The following is a 23,528-nucleotide window of genomic DNA, read 5'->3' as shown; positions in this document are numbered from 1 at the left end:
CACACAACAACATTTAAATTAACTGTGCAAGTATTTCAGAATCTATCAGAATTGGCAAAGCACAATTGATACCAATTTTTTGTTAATTCTGAAGTGCATTGCCAGCAAATGCTTTAATATGATCAAAGCAAATTAATACGGTAGGTGATGCCATTTCCACCCATTATCCTTTTTCGGTATGTAATTAGTAAAACTTTTTCTGAATATAATGGTCTTTTCATTTGAAAATGTGTGGTCTATAATAGCAGTGTGCTACCACACAATGCATACTCCACTCTGTCATTCTGCTCTACATCACTCAAAGCCACTATACATTACTCTGCACCACTCCACTGCACTCTACTCCACTCTGTGCCACTGCACTCTGCACCAGTTCACTCTACGCCGCTCTACTCTAGACTACTGCACTATATGCCTATGCACGCTACGCCACTCTGCTCAACACCACTGCACTTCTTACCACTGCAGTCTACACCACTCCAGTCTAGGCCACTCCACTCTGCATAACACTGCTCAATGCCACTCTGCAGCACTGCACTCAACGTCACTCAGCAGCTCTGCACTCTGTCAATACACTCTATGCCAACGCACTCTACTCTGTACCACTCTACTCTGCACAACTGCCCTCTATGCCATTACATTCTACACCACTCTACTCTATTCTACTGCACTGTACGCCACTTCACTCTACCCTGCACCACTCTACGGCACTTCATTCTACTCTAAAACAATCTACTCTACGCTACTGCAATCTATGCCACTGTACTTTACACCTCTCTGTGCCACTGCACTCTACTCTGCACCACTGTAGTCTTTACCGTTGCTCTCCGCGCCACTGCACTCTTATGCCAATATTATTTTATGTTTATTTGCATATCACACTAATCACAAAAGAGGGTATCCAGGGACTTGGGCAAAGTATTTAGGTGTGTGTTCCCAAGGTGCTAATATCAAGAGAGCCAGGCCTTCCGTTACTTGTGGAACTCTATAAGTGAGGAGGAGGTTCTGATGTGTTGAGGAAGGTTGTTGAATGTCTTGGGTGCGATGTAGGAGAACGAGCGACCTCCGTTTTTTTTGTGTAGGCGGGGTATGTGTGCGAGCGAGACAGAGCGTTGGTGTCTGATGCATTGATCAAAGTGTATGCGACTGTTCAGGTATTCCGATACTGTGATGTGTAGGGCTTTGTATGTGTGCATGAGAATAGAAGGAGCGTGGGCGCACACTGCCTCACATCTCAGCACTCAGTTTGCCCCGATGCGTCATAGTAAATGCCGTGTATGATAACACTTATTTTGGTGACAGGCTTTAGTTGTTCACCCTTGTTGGTGCAGCCAGTGCTGTGTATCTCTAGAAACGTGTTTCAGGATAGTTGTCCTTCTTCAGTAGCACAACACATTCTTTTTGGGGTTGCTGGAAATGCTGCCCAAAGTCTTCTCAGGTCTCTGTACCACTTGCTGGGTGCAGGTGCATCAACCTGAGCTCGTCAGCTCATTAGCTCAAGGGAGTCTTGCAAACAGGAGGAGGGAGGGCGCACACTGTCTCACATCCCAGCACTCAGTTTGCCCCGATGCATCATAGTAAATGCAGTGCGTGATAACACTTATTTCGGTGACAGGCATGAGAAGTTTGAATTGCCTGCACTTGTGAATGGGGAGCCAGTGAAGCTTCCTGAGGTGTGGTGTGGTGTGGGTGTGGCTTGGGAGGTAGAATATAAGTCTTGCAGCTAAGTTCTAGATGGTCTGGAGCATGTTTAGGATTTTTGGGGAGATTCTGGCGTAGGATGTGTTGCCGTAGACCAGCTTGCTGGAGTGCTTGTGTGAAAGTTCATCTGGTGTTTTGAGACAACCAGTTAAAGATCTTTCGCAGCATGCGTAGTATGTGGAAGCGGAAGGTGCACACTGCATTGACTTGAGCAGTCATGTTGAAATTGTCCTCTAGGATGATCCCTAGATTCTTGCGTGATCTGTGGGTGTGGGTTCTAGCTCCAAAGGCAACCAGGTGAAATCCCATGGAGAGGTCTTGTTACCAAAGTCCAGTAATACTGTCTTGTCGGAGTTGAGCTTCAGGCAGTTGGTTTGCACCCAACCTTCTCCCATCTTCATTCAGTTGGTTAAGTTGGTTCTGGTGGTGTTTGTCTTGTTCGTCAGGGAGAGGATGAGTTGGGTGTCATTGGTGTAGGAGAGGAAAGTGATGTATTGTGATCAGATGATGTTTGGGAGCAGTGTCATGTATATGTTGAAAATATTGGGGCAGAAGGACAATTCCTTTGGGACACCGTGTATCAGTTTCTTGGTCTCTGATGTGAACAGTGGCATCCTGGCCCTTTAGGGTATTTCTTTGACAATTGGACAAATGCATTTGAATGCAGATCCTTGTATGCCCATTGAAGTCTTCTGATGAGGATGTTGTGGAAGACAGAGTCGAAGGCCGCTGAGAGGTCGAGCAGGGTGAAGGCTGCTGTTTCTCCTCGGTCTAGGTTGAATCGAATGTCGGTGGCAACGGTGAGTGCTGATTCAGTACTGTGGTTCTTTCTGAATCCTTATTGTGTGTTTCCTAGAAGATGGTGAAGTTCGCAGTGAATTGTGAGTTGCTTGTTAACAGCCTTCTCAATTACTTTGGCTGGATAGGGGAGCAGGGAGATGGGTCGGAAGTTGGATCAGGTTGCCTGTGGGCTTCTTGAGGAGGGCATTGATTTCGGCAAGTTTCCATTCATCCTGAAATTGGCGGTTGTGATAGAGGTGTTGATGTAGGTCAGGGTGGCGCTTATTGTTAATGTTCCTAGGTTGAACATGTGGTGGGGGCATAGGTCAGTTAGGGGGCCCTGAGTGGATGGTCCCCTTGATTGCCCCTGTGTCATTTCTGATGAGGGGTGTGATTCAGTCAGATGGCCGTCTTGGTTAGTTGTGGGTAGGTGGTTAGCAAAGAGTTCTCTGGGGTTGGGTTGGTGTGCGAAGTTGCTGTAGATGTTTGCGATTTTGCTGTGGAAGAAGTTTGATAGGTTGTCACATAGTTGTTGGCAGTCAGCAATGTTTTTGACAGTGGCTGAGGGCGAGGCGAAAACCTTGACGATTGAGAAGATCTCTGTGCAGCTGTTGGAACTTCCTTCAATGCGGTCCACTAGTGCTTTTTTCTTGGTGTCTCTAATTTGCAGTGTGATCATATCTGAGTGCTGTCTTGTAGGTTGTTCTGTCAACGGTGTTGTGGCTGGTTCTCCATTTCCTTTCTAGATATTCATAGTGTCATTTAGTGTCTCCGAAATCTTCTGTGTACCATCTGGCCTGCTTGTTTGAGCTACTGTGCTTGTTGTATTTGGTGGGTGCGAGGGAGTCCCTGCAGTTCTTGATCCTGTTTTTGATATTCTTGTCGAAGCTGTCTTTAGGATTAGGCCGATTATTGCAGAGGGCGCCGTGCCAGTCTGCTTCTGTGATTTTGCCCCATCTGCGGCATTGGATGCTGAACCTGGTAGGAGTGTTGACTTGAGATGTGTTGATTTAGAAGTTGATGGAGTAGTCGGTCCATGTGAGATGTGTGGTGGAGTTGTATGTGATGCATTCACCTATGGTGAAGATGGGGCCCAGTGTGCTTCCTGCAGTGCGTGTTGGTTTTGTTACGAGCTGGGTGAGTCTGATGTTGCTCAAGCTTTCATTAAGTGCTGTGAAACAGGGGTCGTTGCGGTCTTCCAATTTAAAGTTGAGGTCACAGAGGAGAATGTAGGCTCTGGAGTCGATGGTGAGTAGAGCGACAAAGCCAGTGGCTTGTGGTCCAGGTGGTCGGTAGGAGAGGGTTCAGTTCAGAGTGAATTTTTCGGAGATTTGCAGCTTGGAGTACAGGTGTTCCACGAATGGGGTGGCATTCCCTGTGGAGGTTGTGCATTTGCTGGATTCCTGGCAAATGATCACAAGTCCTCCTCCTAGCTTGTTAAGGTGGACCTGTCGAGCGATCTTGTAGCCTGCTGGGATGGCTGTAACGAAGTCTAGAGCAAATGAGAGATTGCGCCAGGACCCTGTGATGAAACAGATGTCGGGTGTGTCACTGCTCAGAAGGTCTCTTATTTTGGTTGCATGTTTGCTAAGTGATCATTTGCTGAGAAGCACTACTGCAAATGGGAGTTGACATGCAGATTTGCTATGGCAGGTGGTATAGGGTGGTAGTGTAGGTGGTGTTGGTGCTTGTCTGGGCCCTGTTGGTGCTTGTGTGGTGTGTGTGTTGTGAGGGGTTGTTGAGGGCATTGTAAGTATATGTATGAGGAATGTATGTGGCTGCTGGAGAACCCGCAGTGGGTATAGGTGAATGCTCCTACCATGGTGTGAGGTGCAGCAGAAGTTGAGGGAAACAGTATCCCGGGTCTAGCGTGTTAAGGAGTGCTGGAGAGTATCGCTGGGCGGTGATTGGATCAGGGTTCCTGGCGCTGGGCATGCTAAAGGTACAGACTGACGCTGCTGTCATTAAGTAGGTCCTGGGAGGGGTGAGGTGTCCGAGGTGCCATGATGTCATTTACTGTGGTGGTGGGTGATGGGAAACGAAGTCCTCTTGCTTGGCTTCTTCTTTTAAAGGCGGTTTTGGCAGAAAACCAATAATGTCATTTCCTGTCCAGACAGATGATGAGAAATTCAGTGATGTCACTTACTGGGCAGGTGGCTGATGGGAGATCCAGTGATGTCACGTTCTATACTGATGGCAAAATCAGTGTCCTCCTCTACGCTACTTTATGCCAATGCACTCTACAACACTCTACTCTGCATTACTGCACTCTGCAGCACTCCATGGCACTCTATGCCTCTATACTCTACTCTGCACCACTCCACATCACTCCTCTCCACATAACTCCACTCAACTCCACTCTGCACTCTACACCACTGCACTCTACTATGCACCACTGCATTCTACGATGCTGCATTGTATGATGCTGCATTGTATGCCATTGCGCTGTACGCCACTGTACTCTGCAACACTCTATGCCAATGCACTCTACACCATTCCACTCTAGTCTATGCCACTGCACTCTACTCAGCATCACTGTACTCAGCACGACTGCACTCTACGCCACTCTGCTCTACAACACACTACTCTGCGCCACTGCACTCTACGACTCTCTACTCTGCGCCACTGCACTCTGCTATGCAACATTTTACGCCACTCCATTCTATGACGCTGAATTTTAGGCTGCTGAATTCTGTGCCACTGTACTCTACACCAGTATACTCTGCAACACTCTATGCCAAAGCAGTATACACCAGTTCACTCTACTCATCGGTACTCCACTGTAAACCACTCTGTGCCACTCCAATACTCAAACTAATGCCCCTCGAATACGTGCACCATATGCCACTCCACTGCACTCTAATCCACTCCACGCCATTCCAGTTTAAGACACTCCACGCCACTCTCCTCTATGCCACAAATTTTTAGCCATGCTGAACAGCAGCCTCTCTGTTGTACAACATGAATAAAAGACATTGACAAAGGTAATAGCTCCTGCATAGGCAAGACCTATTGGATTCTCCAATGCTTGTTAAATACCACTTAACAGACATCAGCTTCGATTTAAACTCTATAAATTGGTTGATAGGAAAAGAGGTTTTAGTTCGAGCTTAGAAATAGCTTTTTTCTTTTCTCATGTGATAAATAAAATTCACTAATAAAAGTTTACACACACTATCTAAATATGCACATGTGCAGTGTAATTGACTGTTTATTACCATAGTCAAGTTTGGAGGTGGTACCATAACTCACAGGAGCCGATTACTCAAGTGAGTTATGATGCTCTGCTCCTCCCTCATTGATTGTAATAAATAGCGTATTGAACTCTGTGCAGACGCGTATATGGTTTATGCCATGGTATTTTGTCAAGTGTATTAGTTTTAAAAGGTAATTATTCCCAAAGCCAGGATGCAAGGGGTTCTAATTGTGGAGTAAAATAAAATCACACTGAAGAAATATCATGAATATTAGGAGTGTTGTTTTCCTGTGTAATTGTTATGTTTAATCTATGGGACAGTAAAAAGTGTTTCTCCCATCAATTATGTTGTACTGTGATCATAAACTCTGATTTGACGATTGAGTTGGATTAATAAGTGTATGTGAATGCTTGTTTATTTATTCAGTTCTTCCAAATAACATGTTACTGGGCCAGCCGATTTTCATGAGATATGTATATATATATGTGTGTGTATATTTGGGGTAGTTCTCGTTTGGTCAGCTGTTACATAGGAAAAGTGTTTTTATGTTGCTAATAACTTTGGCCCCGTCTGAAGAATCTCCACAAAACTTTCCAAGAAGGTGCTACTTTTTGACTAGTTTGCGCATGGACAGTTTTTGGGTGATCCATCAAGATGAGGGCCGAGAGCAAAGGGGGGGGTCCCAAAACACAAAATCCCCATGCATTTTCCATAGACTCCTTTAAGAAGGGCTACAGCAAAAACTGCTGAACAGGATTCAGGGGTGTGGAATTAAAAAACAAAATATCTACTTATCCATGGGACAGATTGCTTCATAAAAAACCTGCTTGTTCCTTGGGTTCCATGTAATGCGGAGACAAATTATGGCAGCAGTCCTTATATAAGAACGCTGTTAATAGCCTCTCTGATTACGCCATGGCTAATACTATAGTAGGGCTTGATTACCAGCAATTTCCTTATTTTGCCACCTTTACGCAGATCTACATATTGGGGCTGGAGGTAGAGGTAAGCAATAGTTAAAGGGCTGGAAAGGGTTGAGTCTGTGTAAGCCTACTAACTTCCATGTTTTAAGGGTCTTCAGCTTATCGCTAACCATTTCCTATTCTGAGGAAGGTTGTAAATTTACTCCCTACATTTGCAGGAGTAAAACTTCTTCTAGGATTGAAAAAAAGTGGTTGGAGGGAAAGTGAATTTATAAATGCTCAACAGATTTTCACATGACCGAATCTACACATGCAAATTTGCTCATGCTAAAATACAGCTCACAGATATTTTTTAGGAGTACAATTTCCTGGTCTACTTTTGTAAATCCTTGTGAATTCATGAAATACATAAATCGGCACTGATTCAAAGACATATACCAAGGGTGCACTTATGTGACTTTCTTTAAGAATTAAGCCCCTAATTAGGTATGGCGTTAAACAAGACCTTTTGTTTTATTATAATTCTATCTCTCTCTCTATTCATCTGTCAGCTGGCTTCACTGAGAATGATATCATTCTGCTCTTTCACAAGGAGCATATCGGCACACAAAGTACTTTTGTTCAGTGCCAGGAACTATTGTGGCAATGTGTGCTTTTTGAGACCAAATTTATTTTTTCTTTTTGCCAGTGATTGTTACAGTGGTGAGGGCCCGGCAGCTCCCACAGCAATAAAGTTTTACAAAAGTCATGTCAAAACACTCATTGACTTATAATGATCCTTTGATAAGGAAACTAGAAGCCAACATTTTAACTAAATCAATGAAGTCTCAGAGGCTTAGTACAAAAATACTTGCGTACGCTGATGATATTGCGGTTGTGACATATGAGTCAAAAGGGACTGTTTTGGAGCGAGAAAAAGAGGCTTTAAACTTGAAAAGATCTCGGGCTATCTCTTGAACAGGTACAATGTGAGGATGATCGGATTGTGGATCAAGCAGTCTATCTAGGAGTACATGCTTAAACGCTGGGGACCCCAAGTAATTTCCAGTAAAATACCTATGGGGCGTTGACCAGGCCCTAAGGAAAGAACATCATTAGTCTCCCCAGCCCAAGCAGCAGTGACCGCCGACTTTTACTACAAGTTGGGTATGAGCACCTTGCCCTCAAAACACTCCACAGGTACTGAACTTCCAGTTCTTATACTACTTGGACTTCAGTTTCCACTTGCAGAGGCCACCTTTTTGCACAAAGCACTTTATCTCACTCGAACAACTTGAATACTGACTGCCTCAGGTGGGGCAACAGTCAAAATCTCTCCTACAGGTCATGCCGCCTCTTGCTACTTTCACAAAGCAGGACTCAAGACACAGTAGGGGTTTTGGCTCACGAACTTTGCAAAATTTCCATCTCTATTATTTTTAAGAAACTTATCTCTTATTCCATTGTAATGATTTTAACTAATCCAAAATGAAGCCTTTTTTAAACTTTACTTTCGGGGTACATTTACACCTAAAATAGAACGTAACCTGATGTTGGTAATACAAAAGACAAAATCAGATCTCAGAAGAATGGATAATCTTCACCTTACAATAATTGGCCGCTGGAATATTATCAAAATGTTATTCCTGTCTAAGGTTCTTTAATTCATCAGGACCATACCCATAGATTTTGAAAATCGCTGGTTAAAAAAAAAAAATGGGAGAGGTATCGAGTAGATTCATATGGTCTTGCGCTAAAGCTAGGAGGGCCTTAAAATACATGATGTTGCCCAGGGTGGGAGGAGGCTGGACTGTTGCAAATTTTAAGTTCTATCAGTGGGTGGATGCCTTACAATACATTAATTCTTTCGTTGGTGGATAGCAGACTGGCTCCTATGCAGGTGAATCAACACACTCTATTGTCGAGCTGAGCTACTACATAAAGGTTAGGAAGAGGTTTGGCATTGGGAAATTTTATTTCTGTACCCCCACGTGGCGGGCCCCATTGTTACCAACTAATGTCCACAATGCGTATTGCTCTAGGTCGGAAGCTTAAGCGATAGGGAACCTAGGCAATCTTTTTGACCAAATGAGATAATTCGGGGAGTTACAACTAAAGTTTGGTTTGAAAAGAGATAATTGTTAAAATACTTACAGTTGAGGGGCTTTTTATCCAGAAAATGTGGCGGAGCTATTGGATTCAGTAAGGAAACAGTCCTCAAGCTACTCCCCCGCAATACTGTTGGCTGTAGGATAAGTCAGATTTATGAATATCTGGGGGTAATATGCCCAACGATCACGAGAAGGGTAGAGGCCACCGATGTAGCTTCTTGCAGTCGCTAGAACTTGGCCATATGCTATTAGTATTCCCATGGTTGCAGTCAAAACGCTTTAAAACACTTTTTAATGTGTTCTGTACTCCAGCTAAAATAGCGAGCTGGGGGAGGGACATGGGTATCTCCTGCCCTGAAGTCTGGAGGCAGACTTAGTGTGCATGTTTTTCAGCTGTCCGGTCCTAGACACTCTTGAACAAGATGTATCCTGCTTTATGTGGACTGTCTTACGCACAGTTGTGGTATTAACCCCTTAACTAATGCTCTTGGGAGCACATGACAAAGCAGGTGGGAGTGATGTGCAATTTTTTGTGTATATTGCAATGGCAATCAATCAATCAATCAATCAAGTCATTTATATAGCGCACTACTCACCCGTAGGGTCTCAAGGCGCTGGGTGGGAGGGGGGTGCCGTTACTGCTCGAACAGCCAGGTCTTGAGCTTCTTCCTGAAGGAGAGGTGGTCTTGGGTCAGGCGCAGAAGTCTGCAGCGCAACAGCTTGACATAATCCAGAACCCCATATGTGGTATCCCTGTGTCAAATGTTCTTTCTTAGAATGTTATTATTCTGTCTGGGCTGTACATTCTTTTGGTGGGAGTTGGGTATTGAAGGGTTAGATCTCACCGAGTGTGGATGTATAAGCTGTCTGTGAAGAATAAACTTAATTTCCTTATGAACCTGCATCTTTCAATTACTTCATATTTGGCGACGTTTGGGATTTTTGAACAGACAGCGTTCACTTTTATCTATTCAGGTAATGTGTTTCACTTTATTTCGTGTTTTGATTGCACCTGCGGCTGTATCGTAACTAATGTGTTTCGATGGCACCAGCGGCTGGTTTTTGGACTTTTTAGTACCGTGTTTATTATCAAATTTGTCTGTGTTTTGGACAAATTGGCAACGCAATAATTTTAAGCAAGCAGAGTATTTTTGTCTATGGTCGAGTGGCGGAGACCAGAAAAGCCTGCTTAAATTACTTCATTTGGATCTGTTTTCTTGGTACAGTTAACTGTTTTCTTTACAAGTGGAGTATATTTACGGAGTACTGTTTACCTTACTTTTGTTAACTTTCTAACGGTCTCCGTATCCAATTGTTTCTGGAGCAGTGTTTCACGGCGGCATTATTTGACTGGTACAAAAGGGGGTGGTGATGGACGGAGCATCTGAACCAATCAAACACTCGCACCCAGTCAAAAGATCTGGGTTTGATCCATCACCGTTCTTTAGCCCACTCTGCCACCCCAGTTCAGACATGGCTATATGCAAATCAGTCTGACCCTGTGCCTCATGGGAACAGTCCAGCCCGAACTGCCAAGCCATGCCTACCCTGGACCGGAAACAAGCTTCCGAGGACCGGTTGTTATTTGACTGGTGGCATTATTCCACGAGCGAGCCAACTGCAGATCTTGCGCGTCAGATTTTCACTACGTACATCAACGTTCCACTTCTGGGACGCTTACGTGTGGTGCTATTCGTCCCACGTCATCTCGTTTTCCACGCACGTTACGTTGCATACCTCCATTTTGTATCAGGAAATCGACATAGCTACAAGTTGTCGAGCGTTACACGTTTAGTGTTGAGGAATATAAGGAATAAAGGACTCGTTATTTTCATCGGTGATGTGCACATGGCGCATCGTTACCAGCTGATTATTTTTACAGTATTGTCTTTTAGTACAAAACCTTTCAGCACATCACGATCAGTTGGATTCTACAAGCTACTTTACACAGTGTTGTGTTTATTACAAAAACCTTTCAGTATTTTATTCCTCTGCATCTAGACGTCGGTGACTACTTTTATTATTTTAGTCACATTATTTTGCAAATAATTTCTCTCTTTTTCAGGTTACTTTCTCATCCATTATTTTTGTACTTGTATAAGTTTTAATTTCTTGTTCTTTTAGGATGTCTAATATTGTTGCACCTCCTCATTTCCTACCAGTCGCTGGTGAACCCAAAATGGAATGGGATTTATGGTATCCCATGTTTTTAGCTTATGTTGATGTGTTAGAAGAGGATGGGTGTTCTCCTAAAAGGAAACTTGCTCTCTTAAGGAACTGTTTAGCGGGAACAGGTTTAAAAGAATTAGCGAATTTACCACCTATAGAAGGATCTGGGGATACTAATATTTTTGAAGTTACTATTCAACAAATGAGTGTTAGATTTGGTAGGAAAATGAATACTGTTATGGAAAGGTTCAAATTTTATTCTCGTGCCCGAAAGGAGGATGAATCCATAGAAGACTATGTGGCTGTTTTAGCAAGTTCTTGTGCTTTTGAGACTATTAATTTTGAACAAGTTCTAAGGGACCAAATAATGATGAAAACTAAGAGCAAACAAATTCAAGAACGTTTATGGATGGGCACTGAATCTGCTCTAAGTTCTGTTGTGAACATCGCAACAGGAATTGAACAGTCTGAAAAATTTGTTAGTGAAATTAGGGGTCAAGTTGTTAAGATCAAGGAAATTGTTCCAGAAGTATCAATAGTAAAAGATCAACCTAATTTAAAAAAATGTGTTTCTTTTCCTCCTAAAAAAGACGCTTTAGGAAAAGACAATACATTTTTAGGGAAAAAAACTCAAGTCGTTTGCTATAGATGTGGTGGTTTTGACCATGTTGGGAGTTACAGAGGGTGCCCTGCGTGGAACAAGATCTGTATTAAGTGTAAGAAACCGGGACATTTTAGCAAGGTTTGCAAATCCTCTCAAAAAATTTACTTTGTCACATGAAGAAGATGAATATTCTCTAGACATCAATAGTATTTTGTGTGTGGGTAAAGCCAATTGCAAAGGCTTTTCCAGTGGTAACTTTTTGGTAAATGGTATTGAAATTTCCATGTTCATAGATTCTTGTGCCTGGTATAGCATTATTGGCAGAGATGTTTTTGATGAATTTTGGAAAACTAAAAAATTAATACCACCTGATATTGAACCTGGTGGCTATTCTGGCCACAAGATTAATCTTGATGGTTTTATATGGGCAGATCTTGAATTTAAAAACAGAAGAACTAGAGGGAAGGTATACGTAGCTACTAAAGGAGTATCAATTCTCGGTGGCCTCACCAACAGGAGATGGGTATAAGGTTAGACCCTAATGCTCTGTCACCTGTTTATGTTGTTTCTCCTGAGAGTAGGGAGCTTGCGAATGAATTAAAAGACAGGTTTCCTTCTATTTTCTCAGATGAATTTGTGAATTTCATACATAAAATTATTCTCAAGGATGGCGCTATCCCTGTCAGACACAGGGTAAGAAATGTACCGTTAGCGTACCGAGACAAATTGAAGAGAATTTTGTCTGACTTAGTTTCCCAAAAAATTATTGAGCCTATCGAATCCTCTCCTTGGGTTTCTCCAGTGGGTTTATCCCTTAAAAGTAATGGCGATCTTCGCTTATGTGTGGATCTTCGTAGCTTAAATAAGGAAATATGGATTGATAGACATCCCTTACCCTACATACATGAGCTGATTTCCACACTTTCTGCGGCATGTGTATTCTCCACTATCGACCTTGCTAGTGCATATCATCAAGTGGTTTTAAATGAGGATTCTAAATTCCTGACTGCTTTTGTTACACCTGAAGGTATGTTCCAATTTTCTTTCATGCCTTTTGGCTTAGCCAGTGCAGCATCAGTCTTTCAAAGGTTCATGAAAGAGGTTCTGGAAGGATGCTCTGGTGCTATTGCCTTCCAGTATGATATTTTAATTTATGAAAGAACCACGTGGAACATGATAAAAATTTGGAGAATGTATTGAAATGTGTACAGAAGAAAGGTTTGACTTTGAAATTTTCAAAATGTAAGTTCAGGCAAAACAAAGTAGAATACTTGGGACATGAAATCTCCAGTGAGGGTGTTAAACCTAAACTTAATCATGTTGGAAGTATTTCCAATGCTCCTTCACCTTCTACGAAAGAACAGTTAGTTTCTTTTTTGGGTTTAACGGAATTTTACAGTGTTTGTACAAGATTATTCTTCTAAAGTTTTTCCATTAAGATCAATGCTTAAGAAAAATGTAAAATTTAGCTGGGACAAAGAACAACAATGTGCTTTTGATCTTCTGAAAAAAGAAATTGCTGATGCTCCATTTTTAAGATGTTTCGAAGTAGGAAGGGAATGTATTGTGTGTGTAGATGCAAGCAATGTTGGTTTGGGTTCTGTATTAATGCAGAAAGGCAAAGGCGAAGAGTTTGTTGTTTCATATGCGTCCATAATGTTGCGTGGGGCTGAGTATAACTACTCCACCATCGAAAAAGAGTTGTTAGCATGTACTTGGGCTGTCCAACATTTCCGTCAATTTTTGTGGGGTATCAAATTTCGTTTGAGTATAGACCACAAACCTTTAATCAATATGTTAGCTGCTGGTGGTGGTAGGACTCTCACTGCTCGCTTGGCACGTCTTGCTGCTAAATTACAGCAATATCAGTGTACTGTTGAATATGTTCCTGGGCGTTTGAATGTTCATGCTGACTGCATGTCTCGATTACCTTTGTCAGACACTGGTGTTTTGGTTGACAATTGTTTTGATTTTGATGTTGCTTACACAATTGATGATGTCAATAGTGGTAACATTAATGCTTTGTCATCAGAAGTCATTTCTGAATCTGAGTGGAAAGATGCGATGTGTGAGGATAGCATTTTAGCTGATGTGGTTAAATTCTTACAAGTGGGGTGGCCTGAAGAAAGGAAGTTAACTGGTGACCTTTTGTCTTTTTGTAAAATCAAAGATGAACTTATGTTCTCTCAAGGTTTTGTGACAAGAGGGGATAAAATTGTTCCTCCTCTTAAGATTAGGGCGAAAATCTTGTCCATGGCTCATGAAGGTCACATGGGTATGTCCAGCACCAAAAGACGCATTAGGGAGTTTTATTGGTGGCCTGGTGTCGATGGCATGGTAGACAAATGGGTTAGATTGTGTCTTCCTTGTTCTAAAAGTGACAAATCGGTTAAACCATTGTCTGTTGATGTTACGCCTATTGAGTATGTTTCAGGGCCATGGAGAAAACTGGGCATTTATATTATTGGCCCTCTTGGCTTGTTTCCTAACAAGGATGTATATGCTTTAGTTTTAATAGATTACTTTTCCAAGTGGCCAGAGTTGAAAGTTGTAGATAAAATTGTTTCGCCTCAAATAGTCGAATTTTTAGATGACGTTTTTTGTCGTGAAGGGCTACTTGCAGAAGTTGTGACAATAGTCCTCAATTTGTCAGCAAGGAATTTGTTTCTTTTCTTGAAAGGTGTGGCATCCTGCATAAAAGAGTTTCAAATTATAACCCTCAAGCCAATGGTCAGGTTGAGCGCTTCAACAGGGTAGTCAAGGAATCCATCCAACTGTGGTCTTGATTGGAGGAAGGCTTTGCATGCTACTTTGTTGTCATATCGTACTTCTCCTAATTCTGTCACAGGGTTATCTCCATTTGAGATGTTACGTGGGAGGAAACCTGGTTCTAAATTGTTACCTTGGTGGATGAAAGTTAGAACATCTAATGATTCTGCTCTTAATTTATCACAGGTTAGGGAGCGTGTTCAGAAATATCAGGAGAAAATGAAGGGTAATATTGTGCAACATCGTGACTACAGTTCTAAAATGAAAGTGGGAGATTTTGTCTGTGTTAAGTTTGGTGGTTTTCCTGCCAGGAAATGGGCCAAATGGTCTGATCCTTGTAAAGTATTGGAAGTTTTTAGCAAGGCGGTAAGAGTAGATGGGGGGAAAATCTGGAATTTCAGACGCATTTCTTTATGTAAATTTGAGAATTTGCAGTCATTTTCTCAATATACTAATTCCAATCCTACTGATGAGGATGACAATGATTCTTTTGTTTTGGACACTTTTGACAACACCATTTCTACTCCAATTGTCTCTGGATCTTGTTCAACAAGTGTAGATAATTTTCAAGATTGAACTCCTCCTTTGTCTAATGTTAACAATGCTGAGACATGTAATGATTTTCTTGAAACTGATAACAATGTTAGTGAATTAAGGAGAAGTTCTCGTATTAAGCACACTCCGGTTAAATTGAAAGATTTTGTTCATCATTAATTACTATTGTTCCTATTTATTTTCTTTTATTAAAAAAAAAAAATATATATATATATATATATATATTATTATTATTATTATTTTTATTATTTTTATTTTTTTTGAAGAGGGAAGGTGTGTGGTATCCCTGTGTCAAATGTTCTTTCTTAGAATGTTATCATTCTGTCTGGGCTGTACATTCTTTTGGTGGGAGTTGGGTATTGAAGGGTTAGATCTCACCGAGTGTGGATGTATAAGCTGTCTGTGAAGAATAAACTTCATTTCCTTATGAACCTGCATCTTCCAATTACTTCACCATACATTCCAAAAGTGGCTGACCAGGCTGCTTTCGCTGTTCCATCTAGAGAGTCGCCTATATCTTCAAAAGAGCAGAAAGGCTAAGAAGAAAGAAAAAACAATGTGGGCCCCTATGGAGGAGTGGTCACGAGGTGGGCTCAGCCAGTATTAAAATGTATTACCGACTGCGCTGATATACACCTTCCGCACAATATCCTGTGCTACTGTTGGAATAAATTGTTCAAGAAAATAGCCTATTATAATCAGGTTGAATGCCCAGGGTATAACAAAACTAGCATTGATGAATTTTGATATAAGTAACAAAGTTATGAATTATTTGTAATGAGCCAACTGGCTATAATGAATTGGTTTGTTAGATCTTGTTTTCTTTTCGGTCAATGTATGATGATATATATATATTTTCTTTGTTTTTCCTAATTGTCGTATGCTGAAATTAATTAATAATTACTTCTCATGTGAAAAACATCAAAAATATTTCATTAAAAAAAGAAATTCCCTTACAAAACCAAAGGTTAAAGTTATAGTTAGGTGAATAAGTCAATGACAATTTTTTTAACTAAAACATCAGTGATGTCATGTGAGATGTCATCAGTGATGTCATAAATGATGTCATAGAACATATCATGAATGATGTAATATGTGAAGTCCTAAGCAGTGCATGGAGGGTGCACAAGTTATATTTAGCGCTACTAACTACAACTGGTGAATTTTCTGTGGTCCTTTTAGTTCAAAATGTTAATGTCCCCACCGACTGGGTATAGTTAGGACCTCGTTTCCATTGAAAAGCATTTTTTCTTTTCCTAGTAACTTTGGCACTGTGACACAAATCTTCACAAAACTTTTCAAAAATATGTTATATTACCTCAGCTATACATTGGAAAGTTTGGATGTGATCGGTTGAGCGGGGGCTGAGAAAAAGGGGGGGGGGGTCCAAAATGCGTTTTCCCCATTAATTTTTCCGTAGGAAATTTAGATACAGCTACAGCCCAAACAGCTGAATGAATTTACACTACATTTGACAGAAACCTAGATCTTTTTGTAATTTGTTGTAAAGCCATTCAATAGTTTTTGAGTAATTAAGTCTCCAAAAATGTTTTAGATTATTCCGTGGGTGATTTGCTGAGCCGATAAATCTGAAGAAGGTTGGATTGTCTGCTACCTCACAAACAACGATGTGGCAGCAGCCATCTTAACACTTGGGACTCTGTCCTGAGTTCTAGAAAAAAGTAAAAAAATAAATAAAAATAGAAGGGGCAGGTAGGGATACCTTGACCCGCTGCCTTGGTGGGGTGGAGTCCCAGCCCCCCCACACCTTCCTGGGGATTAAAACAATTTTGCACCTGGGATGGGTTCAGACAGGAGGGGCTGTTGGGCTTCCCACACTGCCAGCACAATGGACCATGAGCTTAATGGAATTCCCAGAAGCCAGCGAGAGCACCAATGTCTTCAACCCAGCTTCACCCTTCAACAGGTGGGCCCGTCATTGCTTGTAACCTTGCGCCCAGCCGTTGGTTCCGACTGGGCTGTCGAATCAGAGCGTGGAACATTCAGGGGACAGAGTATACGTGCAGAGAGTTCTAATAATCAAGTCAGACAAAAGACTTCTGAGAAACCTGTTGAAGGGTGAAGCCGGGGTGAAGACATTGGTGCTCTCGCTGGCTTCTGGGAATTCCATTAGGCTCATGGTCTATTGTGCTGGCCCGTATCAAGGAGGCCCTGACTCCATTGTGATACGGCATGACTGAGTACTTTTGACTACTTTACTTGAACAGGGTGCGGACAAGATCTTGGGTCCGTTGTACCCACGTACTTCATGCAACTGTCGCTCTTTAATCCTTCTATGACATTGCCCTGACAAAGTTCAATCCTTGAACGAAACGCGTTGGCTGATGTGTTTTACTTACTGTAAGGATGTTTATAAACAAAGATTGATCCAACAAAGATACTGATCAAGCTTCCTTATTGACGCAATACTGGCTTGGGAGTGCACTGCTCCATTGTTCTTACAAACTAGCCTTGCATATTCACAAATAGCAGAGTAACTTAGAAATTGGTAAATTACAATTATTCACTCCCTTCATTTCACTCGTATGTTTTACGCCAGGAAAAATCCTTCAGAATTCTTTTTCTTTATTCATAGATCCATCGTTGGTGCACTTGAATTTTCCAAGCTGTTTCACGCCTTCCATTTTCTTGGGGGGAAAAAAGCTACAGAATGTGAATGAATCCGAATAAAGCACTTTTTCCCCTCCTTGCAATTATGGTTTAACAAATATTTTATTCAGGCACAACCCACAAATGGTTATTATAATCCTAATTAGGCAGTATTTTTATCATTTTTTCCTTTCCTTAATAGCAAACAACCAGTGTCGTTTCATACGAATTTTGCATTGTTAAGTTGTAATATTGCTTTTTGTGTTTCTGTTTGATAGATTTCAGCAGCTCGCTCACTCTGACATGTTGCAACTGTCAGATGGTGATAATATTTTCATAATCGCTGTTTGTTTTCACAGATTTTTCATCTGAGGAAGGTACAAAGCTTGTTCCAGAAGACATGTCTACAGACCTAGTGCAGCAAATTACTACCCTGGAGGGAAATGTGAACCATCAGCTAAAGGAACCAAAAGAACGTTTGCATTCTCTCTTCGCCCTCATCAAAGATGTATTTGAGCAGAATGATGTTTTGAGTCTTCCGCAATGTCTTCATCAGGTACTGTGATGTTCAAATTTTCGGCATAAACACTGAAACAATAATTTGTGATATGAGCTTGTTGGATAAAATCCAAATGCAATTTGAAACAGTTTAAATCTCTTTTAAGTTGTTTTTAGTACTTACGCCAGCCAACTACAGTGGCTGTCTTTCTGGTTAGCTGGGAGGAGCCTCCACGAGATTGACATGACGACGGACCGAGTAGACCGAGGCGAGTTGCATAGCCTGTTGTTGCCCAAAACCAAGATACCACACACATGTCATCCGTTGCTCTGCACTGCCCTCACCTGCTGGAAGAAGGCGTTGGCGTACACAGCGTCAGTAGCGCCATATGCAAGCAATATCCCCTTAGTGGGTGTTCCTACTCCACAGGGACGACTTACCAAACATGCGCTGCGACGCTGGGCAGAGAGCGGGGTTGAGGAAGTAGGGAGCTTTTTTGGAGACTGCTCACTGCTGGATCAGCATACCTTTGCACGAGTTACCGGGACCTCTGACAGACATTATTTATTGCACGCTACAGTATCCCACTATATTAGGATCACTTGGGCGCTGCAACGCACTACACCACTACAACACGAGCTAGTATACCTGATACATTATATGGGCACTGGGAGTCATTTGGTGCGCTGGCTGTATGCAGGGATTAGAGCACATGCAGCAATATCCCTTACTGCCCTACGGGAGATCTGGACACAGGAGAGGAGGTCACGGACGCTACATGGCGAGTGATTACTGAACACCCGAAAAAGGGTTTCACGCAACCTGAAATTAAAATTTATTCAGGCCATGGTCCTACATAGGGCGTACCTCACCCCGGAGAGGATCCACCGGATGTTCATAGACTCACCTCACCATTGTCCGCGATGCAAAGCAGATGAGGCGGGACTGCTCCATATGCTCTGGGCGTGCCCACGGCTGAGAAGCTATTGGAGGGAGGTATGTCTGACACTAGGTGAGGTTTCACAGACACAGGTACAGGAGAGTGCCTTGTACTGCTTAGTAGGTGCTCGCCAGCGTCCAAAATCGCTGAAAGTTAAATTGAGATTTATAGACCTTGCTCTACTGCTGGCGGTTAGGGCAATAACAATGAGGTTGAAATCTCCTAGAGCACCTACTATAGAGACATGGCAGACTGAAATGGTGAGATGGGGTTGAGTGGAATGTGTTGCCCTTAGGAAGGAGGAGGAAGGAGGGAGGCGGAAAACACCTATGGTAATGGACTGGGAGGTAATGATGCTGGCGTTAGACAGACCAGACTTAGCGCTGTCCCAGGAAGATTGACCGCACAACATACGCAGTGAGCAGATGGCTGTGAATAATGGATGTGAGTACAGATCAAAGGCTTTGTCTATGATATTTTATTACATTGGGTTAGAGTGGTCAGCAGTGTGGAACGGAGGTTTACACCACTAGGAGACTGAGATACCCAGGAGACCGGAGGGTGGGGGGTGGGATAGTTGAGGAGGACGTGGGTGGATAGGGGAATTATTCTTTTATTTGTGGCGGGATCCTGTTGCTGATGATGTATAAATTTCCGTTCTTGCACACGCTCATTGGGGAGTTGATATTCTGTGACCTACAGTTGGGGTGAAAAAGAAAATCGGGATTGCTCGAATGTCTAGAATTTCTACTGTATGTTTGTTCTGGATGTGCAATCACGAATAAAATATTTTTTTTCAAAAAATTGTTTTTAGTATTATCCCTTATCTTGTCTTCAATAAATATTTGATGTTCTAAGATCAAAGCAGACTATTTTAGGTGAGCGTGTCTAGTTAGTTTCACAAATTTAAACCAGCCACTCTCTTTAACCAATTGTTTGACCAAAAGACACATTTTATTATTTTGGATGACTGATTTTCCTACTTCTCAGGTATGTGGCAAGGAAAAAAAGAATAGTGGAGGATATTGTGCAATAAAAAGTAATTTATTAAGTTAATTTTGTGACATTAACAGGGGCAGAGTTGATAGGCCAGTTTGCATAATAACAAACATCCTAATTACCTTTGGTAATGCTCTTTCTGACTGCAGATTCATCACCTTAAGGATATTACCAGGGTCCAGAATGGACCTGGAACATTTTCTTAGCAATGTTTCTGTATGTAAATAGGTCCTGCCATGATTCTCAGAGGTGACTCCATACTGTTCTGGAAAGTAACAGAGCAGAGCTGCATATAAGCTCCACCCTTGCACCTTAACCTCAGGTTTAAAAAAAATATATTTTCCCTTCCACTTCCCCAAATGGATAGTGACCGTATGCCAACACCTTGGAACCTTATTATGATGTGCAGTAATTCACTCCACAGAATGGAGAGGTGTGAAAACAGTGTAGAATCTGCAGTTAGAGTACCTGCCAGAAAGTGTTACTGAAGGTAATTAACTTGTTCATCTGATGGACACTTATAAACAAATATTTCTCACCTTAAGATTAGATACAATAGCAGTATCTCCCAAAGGTGGAGGGACTGGGGATTGAACTCAACAGAAAATCTTGTAAGACCAAGTTGACAAAGTGGCCTTTCCACCAGACCTGGCTTTGAAGGAAGTAGTGCTTCTTGAGTGGTTATGCCGATGCCAGCATTGCAGCCTGGCAGATATCTAAAATCAGTACCCCTCATGCTAATGCTATGATAGTGGTTTTGGGTGTGGTGGAATGATACTGCGTGCCTTATGGAGTTTGATTTTTTGCCAGCGCAAAGTAGATCATGATGCAGAGGACTCTACACCTGGACGGGTCTTCTTCTGCACTGATTTTCATCACTCTAGAAAACCTTACAAAGGGTCATCCTGACAATGGGCTTTTGTTCATTAAATATAGAAACTGAGTTCCTTTTAGGTTGAGGTGATGGGACCTTTCCTCTTTCGAGGGGCGATGTGGAGCAAGAACCTTTAGCAGACGAATCAACTTACTGACATGAAAAGTAGTCCCATCATTTGGTAAAAAGGCCGCCCTGGTCCTCAGACCTAATTTAACAGAGAAAAAGTTGGTGAGGGGCAGTTGAACTGAGTGCCTGCAATTCACTCATGTGGCACACAGATGTTATAGCAGTCAGGGAAACTATTGAGCGGCAGTAGTTGCAGTGAGCTACTGTTCGTCTGCTCAAAAGGTGTGCACATAAGAAAAGTCAAATGCTATATTCAAGTCCCATTGCAGCATGATTACCAGCTTAGGAGGGAAAGTGTCAACTCTACTGCACATTGGAGTTTCCTCAGAAAAGTCACTAGGAGATACATTGATGAATACCGGAGTGGCGGAAGTAAAGTGAAGGGGAGCACAGTGAATTGAAAGTGTTCCTTCCCCATGCAGGAAATGCTTATGGAAATACGGGCTCACTATAGTAAAAGTATTAGTCTTGCAAGTCCAGGGACACCACCATCCCATCTCCTAGGTAAAGAGCAGAAAGAATCTGGAACAGGGTGAGCATTGTACAATAGTCTTTCCGCAAAAAGGCATTCTGTGGATGCAAATCCAGTGTAGTCCTGAGGCTTCCATCCTTCTCCTTCATAAGGAAGTGGTGTGAATAGCATCCTTTTCTTTCCTATGAATACAACAACCGTGGTCAGCAGAAGGTCGACTTCATAAAGCAAGATTGCAGAACGGTCTTCTGACTGTCTGATGTTGGGGGGGGAACCATACATAGAGGAATTGAATGCAGCCCCTTTGCCGGTGCAAAGTGTCTGAGCCACTGACATAACCTGAGCCCGGAAAGAACTGCACCTGTTGCTGCTGCACATGTTTGGAGGGCTGGCATTGTCTGTAGGCTAGACCCCTGGAATAACGACTAAATCACCTTCACTTTTGGCAGAACTGCTAGGCAGGAGACAAGAATGGCATGGGTCATGCCCTGCCTTGACTGTTAAGTCATTCAAGTGGTGAATCCGTGTTCTTCTCAAACAAACTAGAACTACCCTGGTGCCAACAGTGTCTGTGGGGCCCAAACCAGCTTACATGACATGAAATACTTTGCCACGCTCTGCCCATCATGTATCATTTGACCAAGCATGGCCCTGAGGTTTTCCAAGACAGCCAGTAAGATTTAACTGGCTATGTCCTCCACAACATTGTTGCACCTGCCCAAACTTTACACCGTGTCCAAGAATTTAAAGGCCAAATTAGCTCAAGAGAACAATCTGTTTCTAAAAGTATCAATACGCTTTTGAATCTCTATCCGCAGGACTGGTTGGACAGACAGTGCGAGTAACTTTTGTCATTAACACCGATGCCACCAGGCTTTAAGACGTTTCCCATCACCCATCAGCACTGAATTTCCTGTCATACATCTGGACAGGAAGTGATATTACTGGTTTTCCTGCCAAAACAGTCTTTAAAAGAAGAAGCCAAGAAAGAGGACTTCATTGTCTTTCACCCATCAGCACACAAAATAATATCATAGCACACTGCAACCCTCCCCCATCCCAAGATCTATTTAATGGCAGCTGCAAAATAGACGTGCTACCTGTCCGCACCTGGACCACACCCACTGCCGGAAACCCTTGTCCGATCACAGCCCACCAATACTCCACAACGCTATTAAGGTCTCTAGACCCCAAATGCCATTCCTCCAACTTCTGCTGTGCAGCTCCTCACACCACTGTAGAAGCTTTAAGTGCACCCACTGCCAGTTCTGTAGCAGCTATGCACCCACACTCCCAAATCAAATGCTAATAATGCTCTCAACACCCCCTCCTAACACACATGGCCCCCAACATCTACACCCCCACCGTACATTACACGCTACAGCAAACCCTCATGTCAACACCCACTCCCATGCATTCTTCTCAACACATGATCACTCGGTAATCACACATCCAAAATATGGGACATGCTGAGTAGCCTGGCTCAACCCCGCTTCGGTTCCTGACATCACCTTGGCAATCCCAGCGGAATATAAGTTCACTCAACAGGGATGTCTTGACAAGCCAGAAGAAGGACTCGCTATCATCTACAAGGAATCCATTAAATGCACATTATCCACAGAGAATGCCACCCCTTTCACGGAAAACGTGCACTTCAAGCTGCAAATCTCAGTAAACCTCTCCCTGAAAGGAACCCTCTCCGACATACCACTTGGACCACGAGCCACCTTTACCAACCTCATCACCAACTTCAGTGCTTCACTCACCATCGACTCCAGAGCCTACATTCTCCTTGGTGACCTCAACTTTCACCTGGAACACCGAAACGACCCCTGCTCCACAGCACTCTAGAAAGCTTGAACAACATCAGACTCGCCAAGCTTGTCCCAGAATCAACATACACTGCAGAACACATACTGGGCCCCATCTTCATCACAAGTGACAGCATCAAATATAACTCCACCACACCGCTAATATGGACCGACCACATCATTATCCACTTCGAAATAAACACACCTCAAGTCCACATCCCTACCAGGTTCAGCTTTTCAATCTTGGGTAAAATCACAGAAGCTGTATGGCTCGATGCCTTCAGCATAGATCAACATAGCCCCACAGACCGCCTCAAGAAGTACATCCAAAACTTTAACTGGATCAAGAACAGCGTGTACTCATTTGCACTTAGTAACCCATAAAAGCATAGTAGATCATACAGAA

General features: G+C 42.5%; 1 protein-coding gene across 2 annotated transcripts in view; it reads left to right on the top strand.

The window, feature by feature from the left end:
• The window catches only part of CNST (consortin, connexin sorting protein), a 357,608-nt gene that overhangs the window by 217,772 nt on the left and 116,308 nt on the right, over window positions 1–23,528 (top strand). For both annotated transcript variants that reach the window (XM_078648798.1, XM_078648797.1), the window contains exon 5: window positions 17,758–17,954. In XM_078648798.1, the coding sequence (XP_078504924.1) occupies window positions 17,758–17,954 (197 nt within the window). The remainder of the gene's footprint in view (window positions 1–17,757; window positions 17,955–23,528) is intronic.

This window comes from Lissotriton helveticus, chromosome 6, assembly GCF_964261635.1.
Source record: "Lissotriton helveticus chromosome 6, aLisHel1.1, whole genome shotgun sequence".
Taxonomy (NCBI): domain Eukaryota; kingdom Metazoa; phylum Chordata; class Amphibia; order Caudata; family Salamandridae; genus Lissotriton; species Lissotriton helveticus.
This window is presented reverse-complemented; position numbering and strand designations above follow the sequence as displayed.